The following is a 13712-nucleotide window of genomic DNA, read 5'->3' on the forward strand; positions in this document are numbered from 1 at the left end:
TGACCACAGCCCAGGAATGACAAACACAACCATGGAGGCCTCGACCATGGGAGTTACAAGCCACTTGTGAGTAAGTTATGGACATTTACGTATTCTTCTCGAAATGCTTAGCGTGTGCTCCTAAGAGCAACACAGACCACACTCTTCCCTAAGGTTAAATTCAGAGCAAAATGATTGTGTCCAGGAAACACAACATGATGAACAGAGCATGAAGCTACTAGCTGTTCCCATACTGATAAGTAGCAAGCTCCCCTTGGCCCTGCCATGCCCCAGGTTTACATATTATCTCCTAGAGAGGGAATGATCACATCACTGACAGAACCCTGAGAAACATAGGAGAAGCACAGTCATATAGGACTTTTACAGAGATCTAGGTGACAATACAACAGAGACACAAACAGAAGTGTAGCTAGATATTGGACCATCAGCTATAGTGGCAACATTCTGAAATAGGGATTGGATTTTAAAATCATGGTTCTTCAAACATCTGAATGTTATATATGCCTCTATTAAGATGAGTGAATGAAGATGGCCATAGTGGCTCACACATTTAATCCCAGCACTTGCGAGACAGAGGCAAGCAGATCTCTGATTTCAAAGTCAGCCTGGTCTAGAGAGTGAGTTACGGGAAAGTCAGGACTACACAGTAAGTGCCTGACTTAAAAAAAAAAAAAGTGAAAGGTCTATACACATTGGCCAGATACAACTAATCCCTGCTAATGCTGGGTTTTCTCCTGACATTTCTGTCATTCTACATATTAAGGCTATTTGCATCTCTTCACATATTCTCACAAGAAGTTTCCTCCATTAAAGCATTTGTATGCTGATGATGACTGTTGTGTCCTTCCAGAACTCGGGTTGCAGCTGCTGTCATGTGTACACGCACGCACGGGTGTGCACGCACATACACACACTGAGGATCCACATGTTTCTGTCATATGAGTGCGCGCGTGTGGCGTGAACACACACACAAACTGTGGGTCCACATACTACTATCATGTGTGCGCACACACACACTATGGATCCATAAGCTGCTGTCATGTGTATACGCACACACTCTGTGGATCAACATGATGCCATCATGCACACACACATCTATGGACCCACACACTCATCGTCCCTTGTAACTGTAGGTGGTATGCCCTACACTTTCTTGTACCAGGGCATCCCTTCCTTTCCCTTTCTTTCTGTTATTTAGACACAGTCTCACTATGTAGCTATGGCTGTCCTGAAACTCACTATGAAGACCAGGCTGTCCTCCAACTCACAAGGACCTGCCTGCCTCTGCCTCCTGAGTGTGAAGATTTAAGGTGTGCACCACTCTACCCAGCACTAGGGAACTTTTCCCAACTCTGTGGCTGGCTTATGTATCTGCAGCATGTAGCAATCATGTCACAACATGTCAAAACCATGTCAGTGGTTTTGAGATTTCTCATGCACACTTTTAATTAAAGAAAATTCAACTCCTTTTTTAAACATGGTTCCTGAAGATTTGAAGATGAACAAACTGAAACATCTAAACCTCTTGTAAAGCCCAACTGTCTTGGTTAGGGTTTTACTGCTGTGAATAGATACCATGACCAAGGCAACTCTTACAAGGATAACTAATTGGGTCTGGGTTACAGGTTCAGACGTTCAGTCCATTATCATCAAGTTAGGAACATGGCAACATCCAGGTAGGCATGGTACAGGAGGAGCTGAGGTTTCTACATCTTCATCTTAAGGCTGCTAGCAGAATACTCACTTCCGGGCAGCTAGGACTAGGGTATGAAAGCCCACGCCCACAGTGACAAGCCTACTCCAACAAGGCCCCACCTCCTAGTAGTGTCACTCCCTGGGCCGAGCATATACAAACCATCACACCAACTAACTCTGTTTTTGAAGAAACTCCATTTTGTGTGACACCAGGGGCAAACTCCAATCCCAGGTAGAAAATTAGAGTTGTCCTGGGCAAGCATCCTATGGCAACCCACCCCACCCCCCCTTAGCAACAGCCAGTCAAACTACAATAGCAGGGTTAAGGTACATAGAGAAACTTAAGACATCCTGCAGAAAACAGATAACTTAGCCATCCTGTTTGTCAGGTGGTTTTTGTCCCCCTGTTCAATTCCTGCAGATTATACTAGAAATGCAGTTTTTAAAATATTCACTTGCTGTCCATATGGAAATTCCCCACATTTGCTGTAACCACAATAAAAACCCTGAACCCTAGACTCAGGGCTCTCACTCTGACCCACTGCGATGGCCAGAGTCTGAGAGACCTTGCTTGCAGGCTCATGTGTTTTCTAACAGAATTGGCTCCTTGGTGGTTTTGGGGTACCTGAAACTTGGGCATAACACCCTAATCCTTAACCCTTAACCCCCAGCCTCTAACCAAGACTAACCAAAATAAAGGAGAAAGAGGAGAAGGAGGGGGAGGGGTAAGGAGAGAGAGAAGAGGAAGAAGAGAGGAAAGCTGAAGAAAGACAAGACATAAGTTAGCCTGGGTAATGTCTCCTGAGTAATGAGCAATGCAGCTCTGGTGTAGTTAGTCACAGTACACGTAAAAAAGGGGCTTCCTCTCTAGGTGTTGACTTTTCAGTAGACTAGAATGACAAAGTAGACTGGAAAAACAATTGCACCTGATGTACAAAGCCTTTGTGAAAAGGAAACTGGAAAAGGCTCATGAACCTGTGGAGTCAGGTGCCGCCACAGACAGATTAAACCACTGCAGTGGACATCATGGGGTGGGGGTATCAGGTGGACCATGAGGAGGTGAGGGCTTCAGAGCCAGCACTAAACAGATGATGCAGAAAAGAACACTGACTCCGAGGGCTTTAGTTTCTCTTTAAGAAGGTGTCAGCTAGGGTTCTATTGATGTGATAAAACACCATGTGGAACGAAGACAACTTATAAAAAAGAGGGGCTTGCTTACAGTTTCAGAGGGCTAGTCTATGGCTCTAATGGTGGAGAACACGGCAGCAGGCAGGCAGGCGTGATGCTGAAACAACACCTGCGTGCTTACATCCTGATCCTCAGACAACAGGCAAAACAGGGAGACAGAGGCTTTTGAAACCTCCAAGACCACCTCTTCCAACAGGCTGATGACCTGGTTTGGGGGAAAGAAGCACTCTCATTCAAACCACCACATTCCAACTCCACGGCCACAAGCTTGTAGCTACATATAATAAATAATACAAAATGCATTTAGTTCAACTTCAAAAGTCCCCATAGTCTTTCATGGTTTTAACACTGTTTAAAATTCCAAAGCCCAAAGTCTCTACTGAAACTCAAGGCAATCTCTTAACCAAAACCCTTGTAAAATCAAAAAGCAGATCACATACTTCCAACATACAAAAACATAGCATAGCATATACGTTACCATCCAAAAATCAAATACAGGAAATACTGGACTAAAGTGAGACTGAAAACCAGCAAGTGAAACTCCAAATTCTACATCTCCATATCAGATGTCCATGGGCTTAGATACTTTTTATTCCCCCACTCCTGTTCCACACCCTGTCTGCCCTCTGCCAGGTATCCCACAACTCTGGCATCTCCAGCATCCAGCAGGCCTCTAATGCAATGGAGGCTAAACCTTCACAGCTTCATGCAATGGCCTCTCTGGCCTCTGTGAAGGAACTACCCTGACAAATGCCTGGCCACAGAGGCATCCCTTCACCTGGGAGAAAGATTTCACAACCCCTTTCCTGTATTTCTCTTGACTCTAAATCCAGAACCACAAGGTCAAAGCTGTCAGACCCTTTTGTTTGCCTAGGATGGAATGGGGGGCGGGGGAGCTCCTTGAATTACATTAGCATAAACTTTCACTTGATGAAGGTTTCCCTTGACATAAACTCCTTATTACAAGCTGCAGGATTAGCTGGGTGGGTCTTACCCTTCCCTACTATCCTTGGTCTTTAAACTTCTCATCTCCCTAAGCACAGCACTCGCTCCAGCATTCCATTCACAGATACTCTTTTTCCCTCAAACTGTACATTTTGTATTTCTTTTTGCCACATTTGCTTCTTTTCACTGTACATCTGGATAAGAGTGACCACTAATAACCATGTGACACTGGCAATACACTAAGCTGTTGTAAAATCTCTGCCAACATTAATCCAAAACTCTTCAATTTTGCTTCTGGCAGCTCTTTTGGACAAAGGCATAAAGTGACCCACATTCTTTGGCAAAATATCTATCACAAGAAAGGTCTCTAGCCTAGGCGCTCTTTATTCCCTCTGAAACCTCTCATACACCAGACCTCCACAATCCACACTGCTCTGTCTCCCATGCTCCCACCAGGATGATCCACTGAGCCTGCTTATAGCTAGAAGTCCAAAGTCCCAAAGTCCTCCATATTTTCCCTAAAATAGCATCTTAAGCCAGACGTCAGCAGGCTCCCTGACTTCAGTACAACTGACACTGTGGCAAAAGTACTATTCAGACCTGGGAATCTCCGTGTAGGCAGCAACCCCTGCCAAAACAAAACAAAACAAAAAAACCAAAGACCTAATCCATCAAAGTCCTTCTGGGAAAGTCCCTAAATGTACTAACCTTGTTTTCTGACTTCTGTAGTTCTTTCTAGCCAACCGATCTTGTTAGCTGGAGTATGACAATCCAAGATATAATTTTTGTTCTTAAAAGCTCACCATGTGAAGACTCAGGATTGCACTCAGGTCCCAAATGCCTAGGCAGGCTGGCTAATAAAGACTTTCCACTGGTTTGAAGCACTGTGTGTGAGTGGCCTTCTCTGGTGGATACCTCACATCATAGTAATACCCCAGTGCCTGGGTGCCAGCTTAGTCACTGTTCTATTGCTTTGAGGTGACACCATGACCAAGGCAACTTACAAAAAAGGAAACATTTAACTGAGGGGCGGGGGCTTGCTTATAGTTTCAGAAGGTTAGCCCCTGATTATCATGGAGGGGAACATGGTGGCAGGTTAAGCATGGTACTGGAGCAGTAGCCTGATGCTCAGGCAGAAAGCAGAGAGAGACTGGGCCTGGCAAGCTTTTGAAATCTTAAGTCATCTCCAGTGACACACCTCCTCCAAACAAGGCCACACCTCCTAACCCTTCCTAACAGTTTCACTGACTCGGAACCAAACAACCAAATATATGAGCTCAATGGGGCCACTGTCATTCAAACCACCACGGAAGGTCAGACAAGATGCCTCATCTCACTGCAGTGAGGACTCGATTCTTTCAGTATGGAAGCACCCACTATCAGCACATTTTGGACACAAAAGTCAAGAGAAAAGTCAGGCCCGGTCCTTAAGCTAATCCTCCTGTACAGGAAACATGAGTGATAAATCAGGTCGCACACCAATGTTACATCAAGTAGTAACGGCTGTTCTGAAAAGCACAAGCAGGAAGGAGAGATGAAGGCCCTGATAGCCCAGGTAACCCCTCACAGAGGACTGATAGCCCAGGTAACCCCTCACAGAGGACTGATAGCCCAGGTAACCCCTCACAGAGGACTGATATGAACAGAGGCTGAGGGCACAGCTAGGCTGAGGCCAGAGGCTGTGAGAGTGGGTTGAAAAAGTGGCTAGAATATAGCTGCAGAGGCAGGGGAGGGGCAGGAGAAGGCATGGCCAGACTCTAGGGTGGGACACTGTAGGCCTCAGGAGTATAGCTGGAGCAAGAAGCCATTAGAACGAGAACTGGCTGTTGTTTAAGATTTATTTTAAAGTATGTGTGTATGGGCAGGGTAGGGGAGTGTTCCTACAGAAGCCAGAGTTGAATTTCTGGTAGTAGAGTTACAGAGAGCTGTGAATTAGCCACCTGACATGGATATGAGAGGAAAACTTGGATCCTCTACAAAAGCAATACACACTTTAACCCTCTTAACTACTGAGTCGTCACTCCAGAACTTTTAGACATACTGAAGGCCCTGCAGAGCCTGACTAAATGAATATGGAAGCCCAGGATGGCACAGCTGCAAAGTATGGATCATTGGCATGGCCCTGTAGTTAGCATGGACCCTCCATACAATGGGCGGGTGTGTCAGTAACAGCCATGGCTTTGCAGAGAACTACAACCCTTGAAACAATGCTCAGAATCAGGCTTGAAGTCACCCAGCACCAGCATTCCCCAAGGGAGGCCAGCTCTGCTCCACTAAGGGATCATGCCTTGTCAGACAAGCAGTCAAACACAGGCTGCAGGAGATGGTACATAAACATGCAGAAGGAGGGAGTAAATAGAAAGGAGGGAAGTAAATCATACATGCTGTGTCCACAGCTGCAAAGTGTAGAGAGCAATATGGCTGGCTTTGTGAAACATGTCAGCAGCAGGTCCAAATCTTCACCAAATGTGCCTGTGTGCCGTGTGCTGTGTGTGCTGTGTGCTCTGTAAACGGGCTGAGCCCTGTTCCTTCTGTTCTCTGTGTGCTTCCCAAAGCATCCTTTATCCATCACATGCTCTCCTAACGTGAACACAGGTGTCAGTCCCAACCTGTGACTCCCTTTAGCACCCCGTCACAGCACCACTGCTCCCACCAGTTCCATGTCACTTACCGCAAACTCCTCGGGAGTCACTTTCAGAACGTCGAAGACGACAGCATCGTAGCTCTTGCTGGCATAGTCGCAGCTCTGGCCCTCCAGCGAGTCTGAGCTGCTGCTGCCCTATGGAGAAGGCAAAGAGAAATGCCACCTGGCTGGTCTGGCCTGAGGTTGCTGCCACCTCAAACCACAACAGAGAGGACACGATGAACGGTATCTGCTGCTTGTCACTTTGCTCTGTGCTAGGCTCTCAAACACTACACCATCTTAGTTCTCTACCTATACATGCTGTGATGCCCACTATACAGGTAAGCAAACTGAGCTGATGCTATGTCTCCGAGCGTTTTTACCCATGAAGCCAAAAGCCAGAATGTGAACCCATTTTTCTATCTGAACCCCCAAATGAGTTGGATCATTACCCCTTACTCCTGGCCAGCAGTGTAATGACAGGAGAGAGTCAGAGCCCAGCGCTGGGGTGTAGCTCAGTGCAGAACACTCGCCTTGCATGTTCAGTGTCCAGTTCTGTCCCCAGCATCCAGCAGCGAGAAAGGAGCCCTAGCCTAAATCCCCCTATGAAAGTCCTCCAGACTCAGGAACCCAGAGAGATTTCCATTCTGTTTTTTTTTCCTTTTTTATTTTTAAAGATTTATTTTATTTATGTATATGTATGTGTGCCATGTGTGCACAGGTACCCAGAGAGGCCAGAGGCATCAGCTTCCTTGGAGCTGGAGTCAAGGCAGTTGTAAGCCACCTGACATGGGTACTGGGAGGCACACTCAGGTCCTCTGCAAGAGCAGCCAGCACTCTTCACTTTGCAGCCATTTTTCAGTCCATGTTTCCCAGCTGAAGTCAGCAGGACACTGTAATACACGTTAACTCTGCTCAGAGGGTCGCTGCACACACAGGGCTGGCTAGGAGCTGAGAGATAATTGTGGAGCTTCAGCAACTGGTAGGGAGCAGGGTCCCTCTGGTCAGGGTCACAGAGTCCTGAGGGGAGGACAGGGGCCTCCCAAGGGAACCAAGGGGAAACTCCCCAGTCTGGACAGAGGTCATGAAGCCCACCCCTGAGAAGGTGCAAAAAGTCGGACACACCTTCTCTTTAATGTGACTATACTTCATCAAGTTCCTCCTGGGCACTCGTCATGCTTACTGCCAAACCTGTGCCCGTCTATAAATGGTTTACTCATCTCAAACCATGGAAAGGGAGTTCATTCCACCATCTTAGAGCAGAGATGAGGGAATCTGCTTTTGTGATTTTTTTTTTTTTTATTTCACTTTCTAGGATGGCTGTATCTGGGAAAATGTTGCAGTCTTACTGGAAACCAGGATACTTAGGGGTCACAGAAGAAAGCTAACAGTTATGACGTCAGAGAGTCATATAACAGTGTAACGTCAGAGAGTTGAGAAGAAATGCAAGCAGCCCACCTTGATGCCTGGGCCTGAGGTGTCTATAGGTGAGTCTCTTCACACTGGAACTCTACCTGGCCTCAGAGGACAGCACCCTGTACTCTGCAAGCACACAGGCCTGGATGAACATGGCCTCGCAGATGCTGGCGCCTGGCCTCAGGCACTCACTTCATTTTGCCAAGTCTCATCAAGTACAAAATCATATTATTAAATCCCAAATCCAGGCCAGACAGTGGTGGCATATGCCTTTAATCCCAGCACTTAGGAGGCAGAGGCAGGCAGGCAGACTTCTGAGTTCGAGGCTAGCCTGGTCTATAGAGTGAGTTCCAGGACAGCCAGAGCTACAGAGAAACCCTGTCTTGGGGGGGAAAAAAATCCCAGAACAGCACCACAGGTTATTCAACAAGCCAAAACCACCACTGCCAACACCTCCTTCCCCAGACATCCTGGCTCAGGGTGTGACAGGTGTCATTTTAAAAGTTCGTTAAATGGAAGGCTTTGTCCCCTGAGAATAATCTAATCTGAACAAAGCTGAGAAGAAACAGACTGGCCCTGTACTGCTGGAAAGAACTGGCCAAGATCTAGATCCATAAGCTTCACCTGCTTCAAGACATGATCCAGCCAGGCTGACGGGGCAGTATGTTAACAACACCAACTCAAAAGTCGGGGAGAGTGGGTTTGAACCACCCATCTGCCTAGACAGAGGAACCACAGTTTCTTCTCCACTCTGTGCTTTGGGTTCCTCACCCAAAATCTGACAAAAAGGTGCATAGCTGACAGTGTTACTGTGGAAGCCTGGGGAGCACACCAAAAAAACCCAAGCTATGGTGATCTGGGTGTGCATGGAAGAGAAGATGCCATTCAGGCACGTGGGGATGCTAAGCACTTCAATTTACAGGTGTCTATTCATTCCAAAAACTTACAGCCACATACATGGAGGCTCTAAATCTGTAAGTGTTCAAACTCCACGCATATAATGTTTATCATAAAGCCTGCATGTGCATATAGAGCCCACAGGTGCATACAGAGCCCGCAGGTGCATACAGAGCCCGCAGGTGTATACAGAGCCCGCAGGTGTATACAGAGCCCGCAGGTGTATACAGAGCCCGCAGGTGTATACAGAGCCCGCAGGTGTATACAGAGCCCACAGGTGTATACAGAGCCCACAGAGCCAACAGGTGTATACAGAGCCCACAGGTGTATACAGAGCCCACAGAGCCAACAGGTATATACAGAGCCCGCAGGTGTATACAGAGCCCACAGGTGTATACAGAGCCCACAGGTGTATACAGAGCCCGCAGGTGTATACAGAGCCCACAGGTGTATACAGAGCCCACAGAGCCAACAGGTGTATACAGAGCCCGCAGGTGTATACAGAGCCCACAGGTGTATACAGAGCCCGCAGGTGTATACAGAGCCCACAGGTGTATACAGAGCCCACAGAGCCAACAGGTGTATACAGAGCCCACAGGTGTATACAGAGCCCGCAGGTGTATACAGAGCTCACAGGTGCATACAGAGCCCGCAGGTGTATACAGAGCCCACAGGTGTATACAGAGCCCACAGAGCCAACAGGTGTATACAGAGCCCACAGGTGTATACAGAGCCCACAGGTGTATACAGAGCCCACAGAGCCCACAGGTGTATACAGAGGCCACACGTGTATACAGAGCCCACAGAGCCAACAGGTGTATACAGAGCCCACAGGTGTATACAGAGGCCGCAGGTGTATACAGAGCCCACAGGTGTATACAGAGCCCACAGGTGTATACAGAGCCCACAGAGCCCACAGGTGTATACAGAGCCCACAGGTGTATACAGAGCCCACAGAGCCCACAGGTGTATACAGAGCCCGCACGTGTATACAGAGCCCACAGAGCCAACAGGTGTATACAGAGCCCACAGGTGTATACAGAGGCCGCAGGTGTATACAGAGCCCACAGGTGTACACAGAGCCTACACGTGTCGACCCATATATCCTGAGCCCCCTCCAGATGACTAATACCTAATACAAAATCAATGCTGTGCAAACAGTCACTGCTGCCATTTAGAGAACAATGACAAGACAGTCTGCACATACCTGGTGCAGAAGTGATTCTCTTTCTGAACATTCTTGATGCATGGTTGGTGGTCCCATGCACAGAGGGTTGAACATACACAGAGTAGTGTGTGACTATACACATCTATACACACACACACAAGAAGAAGAGAAGAAGTATGCTTAGCTCTAGAGCGAGTGCAGGTTACAGACACAAACAGAAGTGTGGTTCCTCTAGTTATCGTAGTCTGTTCCAGGGATATCAGGCCTTAGGGCATTTCTTCAATGCCCCAAACCCTCAGGTACAGGGTACCTGTTGAATCAAAAGCAGCCCCAAACCTATTTACAGGTGAGTGACAGTGGTGACAAGGATGACTCAGCGCTCCAGGAAACTACTCTGGCCTCCTAGGGAATGGCACCCACTGGGCTGGAGAGATGGTCCAGTGGTTAAGAGTGCAAAAAACCTGGAGTCCAGTTCCCAGCACCCATACCAGGAAGCTCACAATCACCTATAACTCCAGCTCCAGGGGCATATGATGCCCTCTTCTGGCCTCCATGTGCACTGCAGCCATGTGAACATACACATATGATTTAAAATAAAAATTTTTAAAACTTTTAAAGGCATCCATAAGTTTTTTTATTTCAAGACTAGAGATAAATCCAAGAAAAAATTTTTGAAACACTGATAAGAAAATGATCCCCTGACTCTTTGCTGAGTTAATCTGAGCTCATTTCAAAACTGCCTGTGGGAAGCTCAGCCTCAACCCTGCATCACCAACATGCTGAGGAGCTAGAGCTACAACCCAGACACAGTGGCACCAGCCTCAGATGACATCCCTCCTCCTGGGTGACTATGTCATTATTGAGCTTGGAAAGCAAATCCCAAACCCCTCACAGAGTGCCTGCCGAGGCCGCCCGGGCCACCAGCTCCTGCAGCCATTTCCTAAGAAGTAAGGTAAATAAGTACAGGCCAGCTGGACTAGCTTCTGTCTGACCTCATCTTGGAATGCATAGCTTATTTATAATAATTAACAGTGGCTTTTCCCGAGAAAGATCTGATCCCTTCTTGATACCAAAATAGAATGTAGCACTTGCCATGGCTGGACTGGACAGGTATTTGTTTTTCTTTGAAGAGAACAGCTTCAGAAAACACCACCATCCACAGGGCTAACTGGCTCCTAGACCTCTCGTCTGGAGTGGCGGGCCTTAAGAAGGCCTGTATTCATGGCTAGAGCCCCATGTCATGTCTCCCTCCTGCTACCCTCCCATAGCCCTCATACCTGTGGAGTGGCAGAGGTGACCAACACGCTAGCCATCAGACCATTCCTCTTGTACATAGTCTCCAGGCCACAGGGAACTTCGGCGCCACCTCTGCTGGTGACATAACCTGCCGGAGAGGTCCTGTAAGGCAAAGGTATCCATAAAAATCTGCTCTGAGCCCACAGGATCATGCCATCTTCCAACAGAAAGGTGTGAACTGGTAGCCTTCAAGCTCAAGCTTAGAGCCTGTGCCTGTTTCCCTCCATGGAAAATGGTGTGTCTGTGCCATTACTGAGCTCACACAGAAGGCAGCATGTTTAAGACAAATACCTGCATCCAACAGCTGTATAGCTTCTGCTTCCTTGGCTCTTCCGGTAGCACTCACCCACATCTATATCCGACCATCCTGCCCCTTGCAGACCGCTGGGTCCCACCTATGCATCCATCCCAGGGTGTGCCTTGACCTTCACAAGCCCCAGAGTTTGTTATTCCAAATGAGATGAAGGTTGGTGAAGAACTGGACACCACACTGTGGCATCACCATGGACTACGTGCTGAATTCCTCCAACTCATCTTCTCCTTTCCACTATCCCAAGGAAGGCCTTTTAATCCTGCCCATTTTCTATGGAGGAAAACTGAGGCTTATAGAGGTAATGCTCTGGTGCATTTGCTTGTTCTATTCAGCAGCAGCATGACCCAAGAGCCGCTTGGCGACCAGGTCTGATTATTCTGCCTGGACTGCTCATGTGCACATGCTCCAGAGAGCATCTATCACCTCCCAGAACACTGAAAATCCCCAGCAGCTTCGCGGCAGAAAAGGAAAGATCTAGGCACAAGGTGGAAGCTGACTGCACTTCCCGGAAGGTGGGTACCTTGAGCTGGGGTGGAAAGGGGGATGATGGCTGGGAGACAGCAGGAACAGCGCCCACAGAAAATAATGCAGCCTAAGTGAGAGCAGCCAGACCAGACCCTGCTGTTCACGACAAGGTACTGAGGAACGATATAACTGTCATCAGGGAAGGGACAGAGAGGTGAAGGAGGTCTGCTGGGAACGTGATAAACTTGTCTCAGTGCATGGTGAATCTGTGGCAGATGAGAAAGTCCACCCTGGAGGGGCTACGAAGATGCTTAGAGGTTAGGAACAGGCACTGCTTTTCCAAGAGACCCAAGTCTATTTTCAAGCACCCATTTAGATGGCTCACAACTGCCTGTAATTCTAGCTTCTGGGATCCAATTCCATGGGGCTCCAGGGCCTCCACATACGTATGCACATGCATGTGTGCATGCGCATACAGATGTACACACATCATACACACACACACACCTAATAAGGGGAAAGCCCCCAGGGAAACACAAACCAAACCACAAAGACAGAACTTAATACCAAACAGGATGTCCAGAATTAGGACAACAAAACCCAAACCAAACTAGACTATACCTAGTGTTTTGGGGGAGTGAGGTGGGGGTAGGTGAAGTCTTGGGCATTGCTGGTGAAAAGACAACTGGTATAAGCTCTTCAGAAAACAATTTGGTAGCTTCTTGATTCGTTAAAACAACCCAGTGATCTGATTCCCAGGCGTCTACTAAAGCGGATGAACACATCCACACAGATACCCAGAGGATGCCTGTCACAGCATTACTCCTCTCAGCAAGCCTGGAACCAAGTCAGATGTCTATCACCCAGTGAGTAACAAGGCAGTGGAGCTAGCCACACAGCATGCTACCACTCAGCTATGAAAAGAAATGAGACGCTACCACAAGCCACAGCATGATCAAACCTCAAAAACATTACACTAGTGAAAAAAAGTCAGATTCAAAGGAATGTACAGTGTGATTCCATTTTAGGAAATTCCCAGAAATGGCAAATTTATACAGGAAAGTGCCCATGGCAAGAGACTGCACACAGACACAGAGTGCTTTTGAGGTGATGAGAGTATTCTAAATCTGGATGATGACAAGTGCAACCCAAAAACATGGGACCTGGGGCCTGGGACCTGGGACTATTAAGCTGTAATGCAATGTATGAGGCACCCTGAGCTTCATGATGGGACCTAACCTGGCCTGCTTGCCATTCCCTTTGAAGTGACAGAGTGAACACCATGACAAACTAAGAAGAGAATGTCAGTTACTATGGAAGAGATGGGACCCAGATCCAAGGAACAACTCTCCCAAGTAGAGAGTAGACAGGGCCCCTTGACAGAACCTCCATGAAGGGCACAGGGGCTCCAGAATAGGGGTCCAAAACAAATGAAAACTAAACCCAGCTCAAGAGTGCAACAAACCAATTTAAGGCCACGCCTCTTAGGCTGCCTCAAACCAGCCCAGTCAATCTGCTCCAAGTTCAAGGCACTTATCTGCATGTGCCTAGCACTCTATGGGTATCCTTGGGGCAACCAGGCCTGGCCCCCAACCTTCTGAATACAGACCAAATCAGAAGCTCTCTGGAGTTGTTCTGGTGACTGGCTTCTTCCAAAGGATGCTACCATGGCCAGGGAGATGGCTTAGTGGGCAGGGGCATGTGCT

The 13712-nt window shown here is 47.7% G+C and overlaps 1 protein-coding gene across 13 annotated transcripts in view; it reads right to left on the reverse strand.

Annotated features, from left to right (window-relative positions):
* Window positions 1–13712, reverse strand: part of Ralgps1 (Ral GEF with PH domain and SH3 binding motif 1) — a 252182-nt gene that overhangs the window by 199679 nt on the left and 38791 nt on the right. For 11 of the 13 annotated variants that reach the window (XM_034496562.2, XM_034496560.2, XM_076928534.1 and 8 more), the window contains exons 2-3: window positions 11210–11330; window positions 6500–6607 (exon numbers count right to left, since the gene is read on the reverse strand). In XM_034496562.2, coding sequence (XP_034352453.1) covers window positions 6500–6607; window positions 11210–11266 — 165 coding nt within the window. In that variant the 5' untranslated portion in view covers window positions 11267–11330. Of the gene's footprint in view, window positions 1–6499; window positions 6608–11209; window positions 11331–13712 lie in introns of those variants that run through there. The other 2 variants (XM_076928532.1, XM_076928533.1) reach the window with 1 other exon arrangement.

This window comes from Arvicanthis niloticus, chromosome 2 (assembly GCF_011762505.2).
Source record: "Arvicanthis niloticus isolate mArvNil1 chromosome 2, mArvNil1.pat.X, whole genome shotgun sequence".
Lineage (NCBI taxonomy): Eukaryota > Metazoa > Chordata > Mammalia > Rodentia > Muridae > Arvicanthis > Arvicanthis niloticus.